Source organism: Pelophylax lessonae, assembly GCF_965119305.1.
Source record: "Pelophylax lessonae genome assembly, chromosome: 7".
Lineage (NCBI taxonomy): Eukaryota > Metazoa > Chordata > Amphibia > Anura > Ranidae > Pelophylax > Pelophylax lessonae.
This window is the reverse complement of record NC_138774.1, coordinates 129,434,584-129,459,053: the sequence shown is the minus strand read 5'-3', so window position 1 is coordinate 129,459,053 and position 24,470 is coordinate 129,434,584. Positions and strand designations below refer to the sequence as shown.

At 49.4% G+C, this 24,470-nt stretch overlaps 1 protein-coding gene across 1 annotated transcript in view; it reads left to right on the top strand.

Moving 5' to 3' along the window:
- Positions 1 to 24,470, top strand: part of LOC309560537 (phosphorylase b kinase regulatory subunit alpha, skeletal muscle isoform-like) — a gene marked incomplete at both ends in the record, with an annotated part of 87,704 nt that overhangs the window by 49,025 nt on the left and 14,209 nt on the right. The window contains one exon of the mRNA XM_082264167.1: positions 19,192 to 19,330. Coding sequence (XP_082120293.1) covers positions 19,192 to 19,330 — 139 coding nt within the window. The remainder of the gene's footprint in view (positions 1 to 19,191; positions 19,331 to 24,470) is intronic.

The window sequence follows — 24,470 nt, the reverse complement described above, 5'->3', positions numbered from 1 at the left end:
TGTTACGTTGTTTCGTGGAACAGAGTTGACTTGCCGCAGTATATGTATTGCTGGCAGTCGGCAAGTGGTTAAACCAGGACACATAATTACACAGGTAGGTTCTGAGGCTGATATAATGCAGATAAGGCACTAAGTGAGTTTAATTACCCCCTAATCAGCCACAGAACCAGTGTAATTAATATGTGTCCTGGTTTTTCACCTTATAAGGAATATTATAATAGAAAAATAAGTGAATAAAAACATCCTTCTAGCACAGTGGTTCTTAACCTTGTTGGAGGTACTGAACCCCACCAGTTTCATATGCGCATTCACCAAACCCTTCTTAATTGAAAAAATAAAATATGATTTTTTCAAATTCAAAACATAGGTATATATTTAGGTATATATTTATACATAGGGGCAAAAAATGAACAAAACCATTAAAAAACAAAACCATAAAAAAAAAAAAAAAAAAAAAAAAAAAAAAAAAAAAAAAAAAAAAAAAAAAAGGCTCCATAGCTCAGGGGTTAGAGCACTGGTCTTGTAAACCAGGGGTCGCGAGTTCAAATCTCGCTGGGGCCTCCCTGCAAGTGTTGGCGACTGTATCTCAAAAAACAAAACCATTAAGAACAAAACCATTAAAACATGGGGTGTCAGGAGGGCACACACTGGGATGGGGGGGGGGGTTGGGAGGGCATACCATGGGGTGTCAGGAGAGAACACACTGAGGGGGGAGGTGTTGGGAGGGCATACTATGGGGTATCAGGAGGACATACACTGGGGGGGGGGGGGTTTTGGGAGGGCATACCGTGGGGTATCAGGGGGGCACACACTGGGGGGGGTTGGGAGGACATAGCATGGGGTGTCAAGAGGGAACACACTTTGGGGGAGGTGTTTGGAGGGCATACCATGGGGTGTTAGGAGGGCACACATTGGGGGGAGGTGTTGGGAGAGCATTCCATGGGGTATCAGGAGGGCACACACCAGGGGGTATTCACAATGCTTTATTGAGCTAAATGAAAAGGACATGAATTTCCATCTGTCAGCTAACAGCAACTCTATGCTAAGCTGCAGTAACTCAGCAGACGTAGCATAGAGGTCCTTGTAAACGAATCCACCATGTACAGCTAGCTGAGCCTACCTCCAGGAACATTCACTCGGCTCCCTCTGCTCAGCTGCTCACACTTCCCACTTCCAGGCGGGTGCGATCTCCGTGGTCAGGTACATCCCCATCCCGCCCACTCAAGCAGCAAGCAGCCTGCAGGAGATAGGCTGGAAACCTGCTGGGGGAGGTACAGGGGGCGGAGTGTCAAGTGTCTATGTGTAATGGCTGCGAGTTGTCCCGACCGCAGCTCTGATTTCCCGGGGTGCGCTCGGCCTCACAATCAGTAATATTTTCTCGGGGGGAGGAATTGCCCCTTTGTCCCCCCCGCCGAACCCCGGAGACTGACTCACCGAACCCCTGGGGTTCGATCGAACCCAGGTTAAGAACCACTGAAGCACATATAGTGGGTCTTTCTATGCTCCCTATCATGGAGTGAAGTCCCATTTTATTAGTGGAATTGCACTATTATAATTTTTCACATCTTTTTTATAACTCTGGCTGACGTTTTCATTCACTTATTTTTCTATTATAATATTTCACCTTATAAGGAATATTAACTATTTTATCCGGATAAGCACATATTTCTTAGGCTTTTGGCTCTGCATTGATTCTTTGTTTAACCACTTTACCGCTGCTCACTAGAACTCTACTGCGGCAAAGTGGCTCTTGTAGGTCTGACGACGTAGACCTACGTCGGCAGACACTCCCCCTTCTCGGCGGCGCACGCGCCGCCGGAGGCTCGCTCCCGCTGTATTCAGTCACAGCGGGAGTCGGGCCAGGGGAGGAGCGGCGGTGATCACCGCCGCTCTTCCCCGATCGTCGGGGATCAAGTGAGGAGATCCGCCCGCTTGTGTAAACAGAGCGGGAAGATCTCCTAAGTGACAGGCAGGGTCAGATTGCAGGGATCAGCATAGCTAAACATGTGATCTGTGTCTGTGTCACTCAGTCACCTCCCCCCACACACGTCAGTAAGCACCAGGCATACATTAACCCCTCCCTCTCCAATAAAATTAACCCCTTCCCTGCCAGTGTAATTTTTACAGTAACAGTGCATATGTATAGCACTGATTACTGCAGTAATGTCACTGGTAACCCCAAAAGTGTCAAAAATGTCAGTCAAGGGTCCGATCTGTCCGCCGCAATGTCGTAGTACCGCAAAAAAAAAAAAAAAAAAAAATCGCAGATCGCCGCCATTACTCGTTAAAAAAAAAAACACCAAAAACGACAGAAATCTTTCCCTTAGTTAGTAAACGCAATCATTTTTGCGCAAACCAATCAAAATACGCTTATTGCGATTTTTTTAACCAAAAATATGTAGCAGAAAACAAAATTGGCCTAAAATGATAAAAAATTTTGATTTTTACATTTTTTTGGGGGGGGGGGAATTTCATATAAAAAAATATTGTTATTTTTTCAAAATTGTCGCTCTTTTTTTGTTTATAGCGCAAAAAGTAAAAATCGCACAGGTGATCAAATATCACCAAAAGAAATCTCTGTTTGTGGGAAAAAAAGGACGTAAATTTTGTTTGGGTACGGTGTTGCATGACCGCGCAATTGTCAGTTAAAGTTGCACAGTGCCGAATCGCAAAAAGTGGCCCAGACATAAGACAGCAAAATCCTCCGGTGGTAAAGTGGATAATTTTGATTTGTGGTTAGTGAAAGGCACTTTTTTGTAAGCTAAAATGGGAGGGACCAATGCGCTACCAGAGAGGTAAATGAGATCAATGGCAGAAAAGAGTGTGTGGAGCACCAAAATTAGCTGCCGATTGTAGTAGTGTCACCACATACTGTTCAAACATAGAAGAAAAGGGGAATCGGCGCTCAATTTCTAAAATGGTGGACCACAAAGTGGATGAAAGGTGTAAAAGAAATCCAAAATAAATAGACAATATAAGTAATAAAATAACAATGAAGATGATAAAAAATCGCTGTTAATTGTGATAAAATATCCAGAATATGCAAATAAGCAAAAAGGTGCTAAAAAAAAGTTGAAGTAAGGGTACCCTTGATAAAGTAATGTGTCTGTTGTGACGCAACGCGTCGTGTCTGTTGTGACGCAACGCATCAGCAGAAGACGGGTGACGTCACTTCCGGTCTACGGCCGAGACCGGAAGCTTCTGTGAACACCGCATCGGCGGTTTGCTTTGTTGCTAGTTCCTGCTTGATTTCCCTTACTTCAACTCATTTTAGCACCTTTTTACTAAAAAAATTGGGGATTCCGCGCTAATGGATAAAAGAAGAAAATGGCTGCAGCCTACCTCAAAATACAGTGTGGAATCTATATTCAGATATATAAGGGATGGTGGTGAGGTGGATGGCGCTGCCAGATATAGTGTTTCAATAAGTAATGATGGTAAATCAGATACGGTATATCATTGAAAGTGTCAAATAAATATAAATAAGTACAATGAACCAATAGCTAAAACAGTTGATAATAATATAATATAGTAAAAAAAAGGCACATTGATATATTATAGTGAGTAAGTGCAACAAAGTGACAGTGACCGTATTAAAAAAATAAATATATATATAAAATTAATAAGTAATTAAATACAGTGAAATTAATTAAATTTAAAGGCTAGGTGAGCATCCAGTGATAAAATATATAGTGAAAAATGGATAAATAAATTGATGTTAAGAGCAGCGTGTGCAAACTAGCTAATTGCTAGGTGAAGCCAATTTATCAATTGGCAGAGAAGGTATAAATAAATAAATGATATAAAGTGATCTAAGAAAAAGAGGGATCTCGGGTATGCTAATAAAGATATAGCAAGTGAATTGGTGGAAAGGTGAAAAAAAAAATCAGAAAAAAGGTATAGTATATATACACATATAATTATATGTATAAATTAGATGTGAAAGATCCAGTAAAAAAGTCCATATACAAATAATATGTATAGAAACGGATTATGTGCCGTGCAAATGTTACTTTTTAATGATTTTATTCCCAAACTTGCTCAAGGATCATTCCAAAGCTTATGGAAATGGGGATTAGGGTGGCTGTACAGGTTGATAGCTAAAACGTGTTTGCAAGAGTCAGCAAAGAAAAAAAATAAAATAAATTTCAGCATTTGGAATAACAGAAGTGAAATATAGTGCCTCATCATTGGTGTTCCCAGGAGGAATGGTGCCTCATCATTGGTGTTCCCAGGAGGAATAGTGCCCCATCATTGGAGTTCCCAGGAGGAATAGTGCCTCATCATTGGAGTTCCGAGGAGGAATAGTGCCTCATCATTGGAGTTCCCAGGAGGAATAGTGCCTCATCATTGGAGTTCCCAGGAGGAATGGTGCCCCATCATTGGTGTTCCCGGAAGGAACGGTGCTTCATCATTGGTGTTCCCGGGAGGAATGGTGCCTCATCATTGGTGTTCCCAGGAGGAATGGTGCCTCATCATTGCTGTTCCAGGGAGGAATGGTGCCCCATCATTGGTGTTCCCAGGAGGAATGGTGCCTCATCATTGGTGTTCCCAGGAGGAATGGTGCCCCATCATTGGTGTTCCCAGGAGGAATGGTGCCTCATCATTGGTGTTCCCAGGAGGAATAGTGCCCCATCATTGGAGTTCCCAGGAGGAATAGTGCCTCATCATTGGAGTTCCGAGGAGGAATAGTGCCTCATCATTGGAGTTCCCAGGAGGAATAGGCCTCATCATTGGAGTTCACAGGAGGAATGGTGCCCCATCATTGGTGTTCCCGGAAGGAACGGTGCTTCATCATTGGTGTTCCCGGGAGGAATGGTGCCTCATCATTGGTGTTCCCAGGAGGAATGGTGCCTCATCATTGCTGTTCCAGGGAGGAATGGTGCCCCATCATTGGTGTTCCCAGGAGGAATGGTGCCTCATCATTGGTGTTCCCAGGAGGAATGGTGCCCCATCATTGGTGTTCCCGGGAGGAATGGTGCCCCATCATTGGTGTTCCCAGGAGGAATGGTGCCTCATCATTGGTGTTCCCGGGCGGAATGGTGCCCCATCATTGGTGTTCCCAGGAGGAATGGTGCCCCATCATTGGTGTTCCCGGAAGGAACGGTGCTTCATCATTGGTGTTCCCGGGAGGAATGGTGCCTCATCATTGGTGTTCCCAGGAGGAATGGTGCCTCATCATTGCTGTTCCAGGGAGGAATGGTGCCCCATCATTGGTGTTCCCAGGAGGAATGGTGCCCCATCATTGGTGTTCCCAGGAGGAATGGTGCCTCATCAATGCTGTTCCCGGGAGGAATGGTGCCCCATCATTGGTGTTCCCAGGAGGAATGGTGCCTCATCATTGGTGTTCCCAGGAGGAATGGTGCCCCATCATTGGTGTTCCTGGGAGGAATGGTGCGCCATCATTGGTGTTCCCAGGAGGAATGGTACCTCATCATTGGTGTTCCCGGGAGGAATAGTGCCCCATCATTGGTGTTCCCAGGAGGAATGGTGCCCCATCATTGGTGTTCCCGGGAGGAATGGTGCCTCATCATTGGTGTTCCTGGGAGAAATAGTGCCCCATCATTGGTGTTCCCGGGAGAAATAGTGCCCCATCATTGGTGCTCCCGGGAGGAATGGTGCCCCATCATTGGTGTTCCCGGGAGGAATGGTGCCCCATCATTGGTGCTCCCGGGAGGAATGGTGCCCCATCATTGGTGTTCTCGGGAGGAATGGTGCCCCATCATTGGTGTTCCCAGGAGGAATGGTGCCCCATCATTGGTGTTCCCGGGAGGAATGGTTGCCCCATCATTGGTGTTCCCAGGAGGAATGGTGCCCCATAATTGGTGTTCCCAGGAGGAATGGTGCCCCATCATTGGTGTTCCCGGGAGGAATGGTGCCCCATCATTGGTGTTCCGGGGAGAAATAGTGCCCCATCATTTCAAAGAAGGGGGGGGGAAGTTTGGGACTTTAAATGAGGCGCACGATGGGATTGTCGTGCTTCTCCATCCCTAATTCATGTAATGAAAACAGCAGCATGCTTGGGACTTTAAATGAGAGAAATGATGCGGCTTGCAGGAAAAAATATTTATTAGAAGATACATATAAATGACAATAATGACATGTTGAATATGTTGTAACACAAAAGAAATAAGTGGCTGATGGAATGCATAGAATAGGGAATAGTACCGATGGCAGCAGAACAGAAATTGTCTTTAAAGATTAAGAAGTATTTTGTAATTAAAAAATTATATATATAAAAATATAAAAAGTAAAATTGTATACCATGCTGCTGCCAAAGTGAGGATATAAGAGCAACTAATCAATAGTCGGTGTGGCACCAGGTGGAGTAAGAAAGATGGAATAGGGTGCAGAGTGTGGATTAATGGATAAAAAGCCCAGAAATGAAGAATAATGAATATGAAGATAAAATAAAATAAATTAAATAAAAGGTGATGAGACCCAATGATGAATTGAAAAACATCAATGTGTAAAAAGCAAGGTGAGAAAGGGAACAGTAGTGCCAGGAATAAAATGAAACAGAGAGCCAAACACCCATGGGTATGAGTGTTGAACCAAAGAGGAATGAAAATCACCAAGAAAACATAACAAAAATGTACCAAAAGTGGAGCCCACTGGTGTCTGGTGACCGCTGATGTAGCCAAGCACTGAGGTCCCAGCGTCACGCCAGTGCAAAGCTGTGAATCACCGCCAGACGGTGAGCACCATAGGCAGACCGATGGCTGGGCTACCTAATATGCACTGAGGTGGAAATGAAAACGACGGCTCAGTGGAGCCAAAATGACGTCATGAGCCGGCGCCAATGCGTGGAGAGTCCGCCCACCCGATCCCCCGCGTAAACTAGCCAAGGGAGAAAGGGGGGGCATCGCAGCTCCCGACATGGATTTCCAAAGGCCAGCCAGCCTAGTGAATCAGCACCTGCCCAAAAAAAGGGGGAACATGTGGATGTAAAAAATATAAAAAATGTTGTAATGATCTGTGTGTTTATGTCTATTAAAACATATGAAGCATCCAAATGCCCTAATTGTCACAGAGGGGATAGAAGTAACATAGTATATTGGACAAGGGAAAAAGTAAACCAATAGTATGCACAGATAAAAAATAAAAACCTGTTTGCTTAGATCAGTGTTAGTCAACCTTTTTTAAGTTGTGGCACCCTTAACAATTCTGCACAATCTTGAGGCACCCCGTTCTAAAATGTAAAAAAACCCCTAAACTAATATTTTTATACTGTATAAGGCAGCAACATCCGTACACATGGGCCATCCAACATTTAAAGTGATTTATTCCTCCACTATTGCAAACTGGTACGGACTAGTATTCTAGGGTTTCTCTTCTCCCTCAGTTTCTCTTCTTCTATTTGCTAATGTGACCCCAGTGCTGAGCAGAAGGGATGAGGAGGAGTAAATAAGGATGCTGTGCAAGCACCCGTCATTCTCCTTATCAACCAGTGATGTCACTCTGGTTGTCAGAGTGCCAGTGGCTTGACCCGCACAGTGCCCAGGTTTGTCAGGGTGCCAGTGGCTTGACCCGCGCAGTGCCCAGGGTTGTCAGGGTGCCAGTGGCTTGACCCACACAGTGCCCAGGGTTGTCAGGGTGCCAGTGGCTTGACCCGCGCAGTGCCCAGGGTTGTCAGGGTGCCAGTGGCTTGACCCGCACAGTGCCCAGGGTTGTCAGAGTGCCTGTGGCTTGACCCGCACAGTGCCCAGGGTTGTCAGAGTGCCAGTGGCTTGACCCGCACAGTGCCCAGGGTTGTCAGGGTGCCAGTGGCTTGACCCACACAGTGCCCAGAGTTGTCAGGGTGTCAGTGGCTTGACGCACACAGTGCCCAGGGTTGTCAGGGTGCCAGTGGCTTGACCCGCACAGTGCCCAGGGTTGTCAGGGTGCCAGTGGCTTGACCCACACAGTGCCCAGAGTTGTCAGGGTGTCAGTGGCTTGACGCACACAGTGCCCAGGGTTGTCAGGGTGCCAGTGGCTTGACCCGCACAGTGCCCAGGGTTGTCAGGGTGCCAGTGGCTTGACCCGCACAGTGCCCAGGGTTGTCAGGGTGCCAGTGGCTTGACCCGCACAGTGCCCAGGGTTGTCAGGGTGCCAGTGGCTTGACCCACACAGTGCCCAGAGTTGTCAGGGTGTCAGTGGCTTGACGCACACAGTGCCCAGGGTTGTCAGGGTGCCAGTGGCTTGACCCGTACAGTGCCCAGGTTTGTCAGGGTGCCAGTGGCTTGACCCGTACAGTGCCCAGGTTTGTCAGGGTGCCAGTGGCTTGACGCACACAGTGCCCAGGGTTGTCAGGGTGCCAGTGGCTTGACCCACACAGTGCTCAGGGTTGTCAGGGTGCCAGTGGCTTGACCGGTACAGTGCCCAGGGTTGTCAGGGTGCCAGTGGCTTGACCCGCACAGTGCCCAGGGTTGTCAGGGTGCCAGTGGCTTGACCCGCACAGTGCCCAGGTTTGTCAGGGTGCCAGTGGCTTGACCCGTACAGTGCCCAGGTTTGTCAGGGTGCCAGTGGCTTGACCCGTACAGTGCCCAGGTTTGTCAGGGTGCCAGTGGCTTGACGCACACAGTGCCCAGGGTTGTCAGGGTGCCAGTGGCTTGACCCACACAGTGCTCAGGGTTGTCAGGGTGCCAGTGGCTTGACCGGTACAGTGCCCAGGTTTGTCAGGGTGCCAGTGGCTTGACCCACACAGTGCCCAGAGTTGTAATTCTACAAAGTAAAAACCTGTGGCAATTTGTTGCCATTTTACCAAGGCACCCCTGAAGAACCCAGGAGGCACACCAGAGTGCCACAGCACCCTGGATGAAAAAGGCTGGCTTAGATCATGTTACTCCATCCCTAATATCGAGTCAAAGAAGGGGAGGAATGGTGCCCCATCATTGGTGTTCCTGGGAGGAATGGTGCCCCATCATTGGTGTTCCTGGGAGGAATGGTGCCCCATCATTGGTGTTCCCAGGAGGAATAGTGCCCCATCATTGGTGTTCCCGAGAGGAATGGTGCCCCATCATTGGTGTTCCCAGGAGGAATGGTGCCTCATCATTGGTGTCCCCAGGAGGAAAAAAACGGCATATTGAGTTTTTTTTAATGATTTTATCCGATTAAACGAAACAATCGGCCAACTAATCGATTATGAAAATAATCGTTAGTTGCAGCCCTACACTTAACCCTTTGATCGCCCCTGGTGTTAACCCCTTCCCTGCCAGTGTCATTATTACAGTAACAGTGCATATTTTTAGCACTGATCACTGCAGTAATGTCACTGGTCCCCCCAAAAGTGTCAAAAATGTCAGTCAGGGGTCCAATCTGTCGGCCGCAATGTCGCAGTCCCGCTAAAAATCGCAGATCGCCGCCATTACTATTAAAAAAAAAAAACAATAAAAATGACATAAATCTTTCCCGTACTTTGTAGACGTGATAACTTTTGCGCAAACCAATCAAAATACGCTTATTGCATTTTTTTTTTTTTTAACCAAAAATATGTATCAGAAAACAAATTCGCCTAAAGTTAAAAAATTTTGATTTTTAATTTTTTTTTTTTTTTGGGGAATGTTATATATCAGAATGTGAAAAATATTGTTTACTTTTCAAAATTGTCGCTCTTTTTTTGTTTTTAGCGCAAAAAATAAAAATCGCACAGGTGATCAAATACCACCAAAAGCTCTATTTGTGGGAAAAAAGGACATCAATTTTTTTTTGGGTACAGCGCCGCACGACATTTATTCCAATAAAAATGTAAAAAAAAACCTCACTTGGTGCCTTTTGTGTCATTCACCCACAACGTCCATTTCAGGACAATGTAAACAAAGAGCGTGACTGACCGACTTCCTGTATACGTTCCGCTTACTTCCGGTAAAAACACAGAGTGCGTGACGCAGCTGACGTCCCGTACGTGCTCCGCCCACCTCTCTGTTCACCCGCCCATTTTCTTTTTGCGCGCCCATTTTCTCTATCTATCGCGGACTTTGCGTATACTCCCCGCCCACCTTCTCTGTCCCCGCCCACTGTCTGTAAACACAGACTGACGTCTAATGCTCCACCCATTCTCTGTTCTCACGTCCCGCCCCCCCCCCCCGCAGACGTCACGTCCGGTCCCTCCGGTGGATAGGAAGTTGCCGGTGTTCCGTGAAAAATCCATACCCGTGAGAAAACCATACCCTCGTCACTTCCGGTTCCGCTACGGAGGGTATGGATTTCTCACGGTAGTTTAACTTGCGGCGCTTATATGTCACTGCCCTCATCTCCGGTAATAAATATAAAAGCGGATCACGGAGCCGCGATCGCCGTCACATTTAGATCACATACACCCGCCACCGCTTTTATATTTATTACCGGAGATGAGGGCAGTGACAGGGCGAAGAGCGGAGATGATTTACGTTTCAGATGAGCTGTTTTAATGTAAGCGCCGCAAGTTTTACATTAGACACAGTGCCGTGAGAATTTCATGCCCACCGAGCATGCGCACTTGTCTAATACTTTAATGTTCAATCACGTCTCCGGGGCTCTGAGCATGCGCACTGCTGCGCTGCTCAGCTGTTTCAGCCCGGAAGTGACGAGGGTATGGTTTCTCCACGGGGTATGGTTTTTTAACGTTACACCGGTACCATTGTTGTGCTATCTCCTCATGGAAGAGAGACTTCCTCCGCTCTACATCTACAGCCGGGAATATGCGACTCTGTGCGACAGTCTGCAGAGCAAAGTGCCGAGACGGGTAAATGAGGGGACAGGTGGGGGGTGTCAGTACAGGAAATGGGGGGACAGGAGGGGGGGTGTCAGTACAGGAAATGAGGGGGACAGGAGAGGGGGTGTCAGTACAGGAAATGAGGGGACAGGAGAGGGGTGTCAGTACAGGAAATTAGGGGACAGGAGAGGGGGTGTCAGTACAGGAAATGAGGGGACAGGAGGGGGGGTGGCAGTACAGGAAATGGGGAGACAGGAGGGGGGGTGTCAGTACAGGAAATGAGGGGACAGGAGAGGGGGTGTCAGTACAGGAAATGAGGGGACAGGAGAGGGGGTGTCAGTATAGGAAATGAGGGGACAGGAGGGGGGGTGGCAGTACAGGAAATGAGGGGACAGGAGGGGGGTGTCAGTACAGGAAATGAAGGGACAGGAGAGGGGGTGTCAGTACAGGAAATGAAGGGACAGGAGGGGGGTGTCAGTACAGGAAATGAAGGGACAGGAGGGGGGTGTCAGTACAGGAAATGAGGGGACAGGAGAGGGGTGTCAGTACAGGAAATGAAGGGACAGGAGAGGGGTGTCAGTACAGGAAATGAAGGGACAGGAGGGGGGTGTCAGTACAGGAAATGGGGGGACAGGAGAGGGGGTGTCAGTACAGGAAATGAGGGGGACAGGAGAGGGGTGTCAGTACAGGAAATGAGGGGACAGGAGAGGGGGTGTCAGTACAGGAAATGAAGGGACAGGAGAGGGGGTGTCAGTACAGGAAATGAAGGGACAGGAGGGGGGTGTCAGTACAGGAAATGAAGGGACAGGAGTGGGGTGTCAGTACAGGAAATGAGGGGACAGGAGAGGGGGTGTCAGTATAGGAAATGAGGGGACAGGAGAGGGGGTGTCAGTACAGGAAATGAGGGGACAGGAGGGAGGGTGGCAGTACAGGAAATGAGGGGACAGGAGGGGGGTGTCAGTACAGGAAATGAGGGGACAGGAGAGGGGGTGTCAGTACAGGAAATGAGGGGACAGGAGGGGGGGTGGCAGTACAGGAAATGAGGGGACAGGAGGGGGGTGTCAGTACAGGAAATGAGGGGACAGGAGAGGGGGTGTCAGTATAGGAAATGAGGGGACAGGAGGGGGGGTGGCAGTACAGGAAATGAGGGGACAGGAGGGGGGTGTCAGTACAGGAAATGAGGGGACAGGAGAGGGGGTGTCAGTACAGGAAATGAAGGGACAGGAGAGGGGGTGTCAGTACAGGAAATGAAGGGACAGGAGGGGGGTGTCAGTACAGGAAATGAAGGGACAGGAGGGGGGTGTCAGTACAGGAAATGAGGGGACAGGAGAGGGGTGTCAGTACAGGAAATGAAGGGACAGGAGAGGGGTGTCAGTACAGGAAATGAAGGGACAGGAGGGGGGTGTCAGTACAGGAAATGGGGGGACAGGAGAGGGGGTGTCAGTACAGGAAATGAGGGGGACAGGAGAGGGGTGTCAGTACAGGAAATGAGGGGACAGGAGAGGGGGTGTCAGTACAGGAAATGAAGGGACAGGAGAGGGGGTGTCAGTACAGGAAATGAAGGGACAGGAGGGGGGTGTCAGTACAGGAAATGAAGGGACAGGAGTGGGGTGTCAGTACAGGAAATGAGGGGACAGGAGAGGGGGTGTCAGTATAGGAAATGAGGGGACAGGAGAGGGGTGTCAGTACAGGAAATGAGGGGACAGGAGGGAGGGTGGCAGTACAGGAAATGAGGGGACAGGAGGGGGGTGTCAGTACAGGAAATGAGGGGACAGGAGAGGGGGTGTCAGTACAGGAAATGAGGGGACAGGAGGGGGGGTGGCAGTACAGGAAATGAGGGGACAGGAGGGGGGTGTCAGTACAGGAAATGAGGGGACAGGAGAGGGGGTGTCAGTACAGGAAATGAAGGGACAGGAGAGGGGGTGTCAGTACAGGAAATTAAGGGACAGGAGGGGGGTGTCAGTACAGGAAATGAAGGGACAGGAGGGGGGTGTCAGTACAGGAAATGAGGGGACGGGACAGGAGAGGGGTGTCAGTACAGGAAATGAAGGGACAGGAGGGGGGTGTCAGTACAGGAAATGAAGGGACAGGAGGGGGGTGTCAGTACAGGAAATGAAGGGACAGGAGGGGGGTGTCAGTACAGGAAATGAGGGGACAGGAGAGGGGTGTCAGTACAGGAAATGAAGGGACAGGAGGGGGGTGTCAGTACAGGAAATGGGGGGACAGGAGAGGGTGTGTCAGTACAGGAAATGAGGGGGACAGGAGAGGGGTGTCAGTACAGGAAATGAGGGGACAGGAGAGGGGGTGTCAGTACAGGAAATGAGGGGACAGGAGGGGGGTGTCAGTACAGGAAATGAAGGGACAGGAGGGGGCGGGGGTGTCAGTACAGGAAATGAGGGGACAGGAGGGGGGGGTGTCAGTACAGGAAATGGGGGGGGGACAGGAGAGGGGGGTGTCAGTACAGGAAATGGGGGGACAGGAGAGGGGGGTGTCAGTACAGGAAATGAGGGGACAGGAGAGGGGGGTGTCAGTACAGGAAATGGGGGGACAGGAGGGGGGTGTCAGTACAGGAAATGAGGGGACAGGAGGGTTGGTGTCAGTACAGGAAATGAGGGGACAGGAGAGGGGGTGCCAGTACTGGAAATGAGGGGACAGGAGAGGGGGTGCCAGTATAGGAAATGAGGGGACAGGAGAGGGGGTGTCAGTACAGGAAATGAGGGGACAGGAGGGGGGGGGTGTCAGTACAGGAAATGAGGGGACAGGAGAGGGGGTGTCAGTATAGGAAATGAGGGGACAGGAGAGGGGGTGCCAGTACAGGAAATGAGGGGACACGAGAGGGGGTGTCAGTACAGGAAATGAGGGGACAGGAGAGGGGGTGTCAGTATAGGAAATGAGGGGACAGGAGAGGGGGTGTCAGTACAGGAAATGAGGGGACAGGAGAGGGGTGTCAGTACAGGAAATGAAGGGACAGGAGGGGGGTGTCAGTACAGGAAATGGGGGGACAGGAGAGGGTGTGTCAGTACAGGAAATGAGGGGGACAGGAGAGGGGTGTCAGTACAGGAAATGAGGGGACAGGAGAGGGGTGTCAGTACAGGAAATGAGGGGACAGGAGAGGGGGTGTCAGTACAGGAAATGAGGGGACAGGAGAGGGGGTGTCAGTACAGGAAATGAAGGGACAGGAGGGGCGTGTCAGTACAGGAAATGAGGGGACAGGAGAGGGGGGTGTCAGTACAGGAAATGAGGGGACAGGATAGGGGGTGTCAGTACAGGAAATGAGGGGACAGGAGGGGGGTGTCAGTACAGGAAATGAGGGGACAGGAGGGGGGGGTGTCAGTACAGGAAATGGGGGGGGGACAGGAGAGGGGGGTGTCAGTACAGGAAATGGGGGGACAGGAGAGGGGGGTGTCAGTACAGGAAATGAGGGGACAGGAGAGGGGGGTGTCAGTACAGGAAATGGGGGGACAGGAGGGGGGTGTCAGTACAGGAAATGAGGGGACAGGAGGGTTGGTGTCAGTACAGGAAATGAGGGGACAGGAGAGGGGGGTGCCAGTACTGGAAATGAGGGGACAGGAGAGGGGGTGCCAGTATAGGAAATGAGGGGACAGGAGAGGGGGTGTCAGTACAGGAAATGAGGGGACAGGAGGGGGGGGGTGTCAGTACAGGAAATGAGGGGACAGGAGAGGGGGTGTCAGTATAGGAAATGAGGGGACAGGAGAGGGGGTGCCAGTACAGGAAATGAGGGGACACGAGAGGGGGTGTCAGTACAGGAAATGAGGGGACAGGAGAGGGGGTGTCAGTATAGGAAATGAGGGGACAGGAGAGGGGGTGTCAGTACAGGAAATGGGGGGTGACAGGACAGGTGGGTCAGTATAGGAAATGGGGGGGGGGGGATTGGACAGGTGGGTCAGTATAGGAAATGGAGGGGGGGGGGGGTGCGACAGGTGGGTCAGTACAGGAAATGGGGGGGAGGGCAGGTGGGTCAGTATAGGAAATGGGGGGTGGGACAGGTGGGTCAGTACAGGAAATGAGGGGGGGGGGTCAGTGCAGGAAAAGGACAGAAACTTTGTTGTAGTTTGCTGTCTATAATGACTTTGTACAATGATGCCTCCTGTGTGTTCCAGGCCAGTATGGTGCACTCCCTGATAGAAGCCTATGGACTCCTCAGTCACATGAGGTGAGTTGGGGTGGGGTGGGGGGGGCATTTAAAGGGGAAATAAAGTTGAAAATAAGTGTGAGCAGGCAGGTCTCTTCTGCAATAAAAATACAACTACCTGCCTGCCTGTGCTCAGTCCCCTGTAGAATGTACATTGAGCTGCGCATGCAGAGCTCCGTTTCCATTCCAGCACACTGCCTGTGTGCTGGGATGACTGTACTCCTGCGCATGCACGGAAGTGATGTCATCCCATGCCGGCCAATGAAGACAGCTGAAGAAACTGGGGGGGGTCAAGAAGCTTAGGTAAGTATTTTTGCCTTTATTTCCTTTGTTTCTGATATCCTTCAGTAATATGACTCCTGAGACGATATCACTTCTCATTGGTGTGGGGATCAATAACAAATATTCAGGCCAAGAGGAAGGTTACTTGACCTCCATGGAAAATTTACCCCCCCCCCCCCCCCCCCCCCACAAATAGAGATTTCTTTTGGTGGTATTTGATCACCTCTGCGGTTTCTTTTGCGCTATAAACAGTAAAAGAGCCACAATTTTGAAGAAAAAAATAAAAACTTTTTTTACTTTCTGCTATAAAACGTTCCCAATAAAAAAAAAAATTATTTTATTTTTTTTTAGATTTCAATATTTTTATTGAGTTTTCAACAGGGTTCGTACGGTCATGAAAATCCTGGAAAAGTCATGGGATTTTGACATGACACTTTCCAGGACTGGAATAGTTATGGAAAATGAGGAAAACCCACTAAGTTTTGGAAAAGTCATGGAATTTTGTGCACCTATTTTATTTAGAAAATGTATTGTATTGTATTCTGTGGGAGCGGGGGACAGTAAGTGGACTATTTTCTCTGTTTCGGGTTTAGGCGGATTGATCTGCCGCAGCGCACTGCACAGCTGAAGCCTGATCACTGGTCTCTTCAATATGAATAGACCGTGACAGGCTAGGAACTCTGCGGCGGATTGATCCGCTGAAACTGAGAAGTGCACTTACTGTCCCACTCCCAGGGGCGTACCAGCAGGCGGGGGAGGCGCGCGCACTGGGGGATGTCAGACGGGCCACTGGGATCGCCGCACTGGGTAGGGATGTCAGCCGGGCCACTCGGATCGCTGCACTGGGGGGTGTCTGAAGGGCCGCCCGCATCGCCGCACTGGGAGGATGTCAGGCAGGTGTCCGCCGGGCTGCCCGCATCGCCGCACTGATGGGTGTCAGGCCGGTGTCCGCATCTCAGTGTGAAGAACTTCCTAGAAAGCAGCTGCAGGAAGAAGGTCAGTGCCTGAGGAGTCTCATTTTGTGTGCTGGATGGGAGGGGGATGGGATGGGGCAGCTGCATAGAGATGAATTGAACTTTCCATATTTATTCCTCATGCCTCATGTCGCTGAATGTTGTTACTCCTCCTCTCAGAAGCTGCACTAGGAATATGGAAAGTTCAATTCATCTATATGCAGCTGCCCCATCCCCCTCCTATACAACTTCCTTTGCTAGCCCCCCTCAGTGCTCTTTAGCCCCCCCCATGCACTTTAGCCTCCCTTCAGTGCTAATAACCCCCCTGGTGCTATTAACGCCCCCTCAGTTCCCCCCCAGACAGTGCTCTCCAGTTCCCCCCCCCCTCCCCCTGTGCTCTCCATCCCCCTGGTTTTTCCTGCTTCCACCCCCCTGCGCCTTCCAACCCCCCTAAAATGCTTTCCAAACCCCTCCTTAATTCTCTCCATTCCCCCCCCCCCTCCGTGCCATTCAGCTCCTCCAGTGCTCTCTGCTTCCCCTGTGCTCTCCGGCCTCCCTAGTGCTCTTCTATCATGTCCGCAGTTCTTGACCATCTCTTGCATCATGTCCGCAGTCTCTGACCATCTCTTGTATCATGTCCGCAGTCTCTGACCATCTCTTGTATCATGTCCACAGTCTCTGACCATCTCTTGTATCATGTCCGCAGTCTCTGACCATCTCTTGTATCATGTCCGCAGTCTCTGACCATCTCTTGTATCATGTCCGCAGTCTCTGACCATCTCTTGTATCATGTCCGCAGTCTCTGACCATCTCTTGTATCATGTCCGCAGTCTCTGACCATCTCTTGTATCATGTCCGCAGTCTCTGACCATCTCTTGTATCATGTCCGCAGTCTCTGACCATCTCTTGTATCATGTCCGCACTTTCTGACCATCTCTTGTATCATGTCCGCACTCTCTGACCATCTTTTGTATCATGTCCGCACTCTCTGACCATCTCTTGTATCATGTCCTCAGCCTTTGACCACCTCCTGTATCATGTCCACAGCCCCACACTTTTTTTCCCAGGACTTGACCCCTGAGTATAGACAAGAGTAAGTGCCACATTTGTGCATCTGTGCCATCCATACCAGTCCACCTGCACCTCCATCATGACTGTGGCTGGGGCCTAAAGAGTAAGCGCTGCATTTTGTGCATCTGACTGTGCCATCCATACCAGTCCGGGAGCACCTCCATCATGACTGCCTAAACTGAAGCTTTTTCCCCATGTACACTACAAAGATTGTCATTTATTTTACTAAAAATATGCTGGGTGTGACATGGATTTTCTTCTTATTTAACATGTATACATAGAGATTTCATGAAACTTTAGGTCATGAATATTTACGTGAAGTCATGGAAAAGTCATAGAATTTTATTGGTAAAAATGTGTATGAACCCTGTTTCAAGAAAAGGTGACAACAGTGCAAAAAATACAGTCAGGTTACGGCCATGAAATAAAGTACCGTATATACTCGAGTATAAGTCTAGGGTGGGAAATGCAGCAGCTACCGGACCCAACTGGACCACCACGAGACACAAAACAGGGGCTGCGGGCATGGTACAGAAGATGGCACAGGTGATGGTAAGGTCATGGCACAGGTGATGGTAAGGTCATGGCACAGGTCATGATACAGGCATTGCACAGGTCATGATACAGGCATTGCACAGGTCATGATACAGGCATTGCACAGGTCATGATACAGGCATGGCACAGGAGATTGTATAGGCATAGCACAGATGATGGTACAGGCATGGTACAGTAGGTACAGGCATTGCACAGTATGTACAGGCATGGCACAGGAGATGCAGTGCTGCGGGCATGGTACAGGAGAATGTCCTGTACCATGCCCGCAGCACTGCATGAGGAAATGCAGGGGCTGCGGAGGAGTCTCACTTACCTGTCGGTGAGGCGCCTTCGATTTAAAAATTGCGCCGCCCGGCGCCAATACATCACTGCGAATGCGCCGCCAATGCTCGGGAAAACCCGTACACGTTCGGCTTTTCCCCCCTGCATGCGGCGCATTGCGCGGTGACACGTCGGCGCCGGGCGGCGCCATTTTTAAAAAGACAGTGACTCGAGTATAAGCAGAGGGGGGCTTTTTCAGCATGAAAAATCATGCTGGAAAAACTCGGCTTATACTTGAGTATATACGCTAATAAAAACGGTACACACAAAACAGTAGGTATGAAAGTGTAAACAGTGGAACACTGGCTCAAACATTAACGGAAGCATAGCCCCCCATCCCCTCCCTTTCAACTTTGGCCGGTCCGTGCCCACCTCTGCCCCAACCCCCCCTCCCCCGGCGCCCCGAGGGAACTTGGCCCCCCAACCCCATTATTGCACAATGGACCGGGGAGGCGTCTACCAGCAGCCATACCACAGGATACCTACCTGAGTGTATAGCAGAGGTAGAGGCCATGGTCAATGACAACCTTGGACCAACCGTGGTCCCTTGACACTAGAATCCTTGTGACAAGCATTATAACAGACAAGACAAAAGAAAGGGAGGAGAATGGAGAGGTATAGGGGCATCGAGAGAGAATGGAAAAGGGGGAAAGAGCAGTAGGAAATGAATAGTAAAAGGGAGAAGTAGCGGTGGAAAAGGGTCGGTGTTCAGGCCCATATCCCCGGAATCGGGGTTAACACACAAGTCATGTGGTCCCAGTGGACACCTGCTCCCCTTCTGTTTAAGGGGGACCAGCTAGATATCGTACCCAGGGGGTCCCAAGTTTTTTCAAAGAGGTGCATTTTGTCATTAAGCATCGCCACCATCCTCTCATTTATCATGATCCAGGTCAGCTTGGCCTTCAACAGCCCAATTGGCACCACCGGAGTCCGCCATGAGTGGGCTATTGCAATTTTGGCGGGCGTAAATATAAAGGCTATAAGACGATGACGTAGTGACGAAATGCGTAGGACGGGAATACAGCGTCACTCGTCACTTCCGGGTTGAGTGGTTCCGGAACGCAGAAGCGCCGAGGCGGCCAGACACCCAGAAGCGGATTGTGAACTTCCTAACAGTGAGTCTATGCTATTGTACAGACATACTACGCCATGGGAGTTTCTTCTTTTGTATATTGACTCTATAGCCACAGTGGGAACGTCCGAGTTCTCCCACCAGCCGAGTCTCACCCATCAGGCTTACACCTTCAGCAAGGGAGACAGCGTGAAACAGTGGGATATCCATCCACCCAACAGCTTTATACCTGGAACAGGGGAGATAGTGCGGTAAGTGCTTTACCTAGTGGGGTCACGGGTACTAGCACTCGCACTTCCAGCACGAGACCAGAGGGTGATACACCCACGAAAAGACTGGTACTCATCACTTTATCGGCTGACACTTCAACATTCAACTATTCTTTCACCCCCTGAAATCCGAGATATTACAAAAAATAGCTTTACAGCACGGTCACTTTTTTATTTTTGCACTATTTATTTCAGCACGCAGCACTTTATGTATCTATAGCTTTCTTATATATGCACAACAGCTGTCCACTACGTAATATTATTAAGCATCTGGAATTGTCATCCAGCATGCTGGCACTATAATACCTTTGCACAGTGCACTTTTTGTTTCCCACGATATATGCAATATCTTTTAAACAATTTTCAGCACAGTGCACCTTGTAACAATCAGGTTTACGTTTAAAACATTGTTTTTTCTGGAACATTGCCATACACCAATTGTATTTAATGCACAATTAGACCTGTGCATGGTGGTAGCGCCACTCGCCAACACTTTTTTTTTTTTTTTTTTTTTAACCACAATATAAGGCGTTTAGTGAGTTTTGGTATCCCCTCAACTGGTTTACCCAGTAGTGCCTGTTGGGGAGATTTCACCAGGTTAATATGTGTTAGAGAATATATAAAATTGAATGTGTGGATCCAGAACCGTCTGACTTTCGTGCAAGTCCACAAGGTGTGGAAGACAGTGCCCACTTGTCCGCATCCCCTGAAGCAGTTGGGGCAGGGGTGGGGAACCTTTTTTCTGCCAAGGGCCATTCGGGGGCCGTACAAAATTATCAACTTAAAAATTACCCTGTTATATTTGGTCAAACATTTAATTAACTCACCCCTAATGTAATGGCTGCAACTTCTTCTCTATGGTGAGGTGTGTGATGTTAGCTGGTATTGATGATGTTGCTACTCGCAACTGGTTTTCCAGGTTTGCGTTGGTCAGTCTGGAGCGCAGTCGACTTTGTGTGGTGGTAAGTTTTGAAAAGAACTGCTGGTTGGTACTGCTGGTGGGTACAGCTGGCTGGTACTGCTGGTGGGTACAGCTGGCTGGTACTGCTGTGGGTACTGCTGGCTTGTACTGTGCTGTGGGTACTGCTGGCTCTGACTGGCACTGCTGTGGGTATTGCTGGTTCTGTTGTGGGTACTGCTGGCTCTGTCTGGTACTGCTGGCTCTGTCTGGTACTGCTGGCTCTGGCTGGTTCTGCTGTGGGTACTGCTGGCTCTGGCTGGTTCTGCTGTGGGTACTGCTGGCTCTGGCTGGTTCTGCTGTGGGTACTGCTGGCTCTGGCTGGTACTGCTGGCTCTGGCTGGTACTGCTGTGGGTACTGCTGGCTCTGGCTGGTACTGCTGTGGGTACTACTGGCTCTGGCTGGTACCGCTGTGTGTACTGCTGGCTCTGGCTGGTACTTCTGTGGGTACTGCTGGTTCTGCTGTGGGTACTGCTGGCTCTGGCTGGTACTGCTGTGGGTACTGCTGGCTCTGGCTGGTACTGCTGTGGGTACTGCTGGCTCTGGCTGGTTCTGCTGTGGGTACTGCTGGCTCTGGCTGGTTCTGCTGTGGGTACTGCTTGCTCTGGCTGGTTCTGCTGTGGGTACTGCTGGTTCTGCTGTGGGTACTGCTGGCTCTGGCTGGTTCTGCTGTGGGTACTGCTGGCTCTGGCTGGTGTGCTGTGGGTACTGCTGGCTCTGGCTGGTACTGCTGTGGGTACTGCTGGCTCTGGTTGGTTCTGCTGTGGGTACTGCTGGCTCTGGCTGGTACTGCTGGCTCTGGCTGGTACTGCTGGCTCTGGCTGGTACTGTTGGCTCTGGCTGGTACTGTTGTCGGTACTGCTGGCTCTGGCTGGTACCGCTGTGTGTACTGCTGGCTCTGGCTGGTACTGCTGGTTCTGCTGTGGGTACTGCTGGCTCTGGCTGGTACTGCTGTGGTTACTGCTTGTTCTGGCTGGTACTGCTGGTTCTGCAAGGAGTACTGCTGGTTCTGGCTGGTAGTGCTGGCTCTGACTGGTACTGCTGGTTCTGCTGTGATTACTGCTGGTTCTGGCTGGTACTGCTGGGAGTAGTGCTGGTACTGCTGTGAGTACTGCTGGCTCTGGCTGGTACTGCTGTGAGTACTTCTGGCTCTGGCTGGTACTGCTAGTTCTGGCTGCTATCGCTGTGAGTACTGCTGGCTCTGGCTGGTTCTGGCTGGTACTGCTGTGTGTGCTGCTGGAGGGAAATGCTGGCTAGGAGAAGTGTAGCAGTGCCACGCTGGAGGAAGAGGTGATGTTTCTTGTATTGGTCACAGGCGGAGTGCATTTGATACATGCGCATACGGCCCCCGAACCATAGGTTCCCCACCCCTGAGTTGGGGGATGCATCCCGAACCGCCGCCTCCAACCTGACCGGGACCATGTACCACCGCAAAAACACTTTGTAGTTAGCTTCTATTAAAGATGCATTGAAAAAATTGGGTATGGGGATGCCAACACCCTCCATCATGCTCAAAGGCTAGAAGGGTGGTGTGCATGCATAACCCCACCAAGAAATTGGGACTTTGAAGGCAGAGACATATGGTGGAAACCTATATTGAATATGAACCAATATAGGATAAAACCTCAACTTTTATTTGACAGTCACATGACAAAGTGTTAAAAACACTGATGCAGCAAATACATCAAGAGACAAAAATCAAAAAATACATAAGAACCAGAAAACCACAGAGAGGAAGGTCAACAGGGTCCTACATGTTTCGCTGATATGATTGGCTTCTTCAGGGACCAGTGGTATTTACGACCTGTTTTGAGGTTCAATTATTTAAAATTATAGATGTGTCCGTTGACAGCGACAAGGGCCCTGAAGTAAGGGACGGCCACACAAGATGAACTGGCCTAGGTCAAATAGTGACATAGAGCCATATGCCTCCAAATTGGTAGGCACTGGACCGGACTGAGGCCAGCAGCAGGTGTACAGTATCCCACAAAGAGGACAGGGAATATGTATCCAAGCCTCAGTAGTCCAGTCACAGGCCAATACAAAGAAAATCATCCAATATGCCAGGGTGTCAGGTAGTCGCGTATGTCTCTGCCTTCAAAGTCCCAATTTCTTTGTGGGGTTATGCATGCACACTTCCCTTCTAGCCTTTGAGCATGATGGAGGGTTCTGGCATCCCCATACCCAATTTTTCCATATATATATTTAGGGATGTGGCAGTGACAGGTGGCTCTATGTGAACCAGTGTTTGCTGTGATCTTTGTAAAGATGCATTGAGTATGGATTTAGAGTTAAGCTGGGCTAGAGAGTTCCATTCTGTGCGGTCTAATTCCTCATCCAGATCCTCCTCCCAGCGCATCATATAAGGAAGTTTAGTGTTATCTTCATGCAGTATATTATAGATCGTGGATATACAGCTTTTATTTGTTTATCCAACGTGCGGCATAAGTACTCCATTGGTGTGGAGATGGTAATATCACATTTGCGTTTGAGGGAGGTTATATAATGAGAAATGTGGCCGTAACGATAGTATTCTCTCACTGGGAGAGAATATTTCTCCTGCAACTGGGCTCTAGTGAGCAATCCCCTGTGATCACACAGATCCGCCAACCTGAGAAAACCTTTATTCGTCAACCACTCGAATGCGGAGGGACAGAGACCCGAGAGGGAACAATGGGTTGCCCAAGAGGGGCGCCAATGGAGTGTGGGGGGACTTAAAGGCATGCCTTTTCGACAATCTATCCCATATTCCCAAAGATAGGGACAGGGTGGGGCAGAGAACCCCTGGTCGATCCTTGGCCCGCAACCACAATACACGATGGATTGGGACATTTTGGTAAATGTGCAGATTCCAGTTGCATCCAAATTGGGTGAGGGTACCGGGAGTGAAAGCAGATTAGGTGGGTGAGCGGCATAATAATACTTCACCAAATCCGGGACCCCCAATCCCCCCCTCAGTCTCGGGGCAAAGAGAGTGCGTCTGTTCACTCTAGGCCTCTTATCGCCCCATATGAATTGTATAACCGTCCTTTGAAACTTCCTTAGATCAGACATTTTAATCATTATAAGTAAGGTGCGAAATAGATATAACAGTCTAGGCAATATATTCATTTTAACTGAATTCAACCTACCGAAACACGACGGGGGATTAGCAGCCCATCTCGAGAGGTTCTCTCGCAACTTTTTATAAAGAGGTGGATAATTGCGTGTGTAGAGAGTGTCAATGGAAGCCGTGAGGTGGACCCCAAGATATGGCATCGACTGTTCCTGCCATGTAAACCTAAAGTTGTTTTTGAGAGCAGATATCGTTGCCCTATCCAAGGTCAAGTTTAAAGCCTGGGATTTAGAAGGGTTCACTCTTAAGCCAGATATCGCAGTGAACGCTACCAGTTCCCTGAGTAAATTGGGGATGGATATCAGTGGGGTTGAGATATATGTTAAGATATCATCTGCAAAGAGAGTGCACTAATGCTCTATACCCCCACATGGGATGCCCTGAATATTCGGTTTATAGCGTATCTTAATGGGCAACGGCTTTAAAGCCAGGATGAATAGGAGCGGGGACAGGGGGCACCTCTGACGCGTTCCCCTTCGTATATTGAGGTAGTCAGATCCATAGCCTTTAATAGACAGTTTCGCAATAGGGTCGCTATATAAGGTTTTGATGATGGTGAGAAAATTGTGTCCAAAGCCAAATTTCCCCAAAGTCTGTAGCAGATATTCCCAGGATAGGGAATCGAACGCCTTGTGTAGGTCTAGAGACAGTAACATGCCCTTCCTCTGTCCCATCCCATTTAGATTTAAGGGCAGAAATAATATTAATCGGGCGTCTAGTTTGGTCAGGTGCTTGTCTACACTGGACAAAGCCCGTTTGGTCAGGATGGATATAGTCTGCTAAAAATGAGTTCAGTCTGGTCGCCAATATTTTTGTCATTTTTAGATCGACATTTATAAGGGAGGTCAGACGATAATTTAGGCATTCGCCATGATCCTTGCCTGGTTTAGGTATGACGTGTATGAAAGCATTGAATTAAAATAGGAGCAGAGGTGAGTGGTGAGGGTCTCGCTGAATTTTTTTTTAGTAGTGGCCAGAGAATCCGTCGGGACCCGGCGCTTTAGCTGAATTGAGGTTTTTGATAGCAGACAGTATCTCGGGTTCCGGG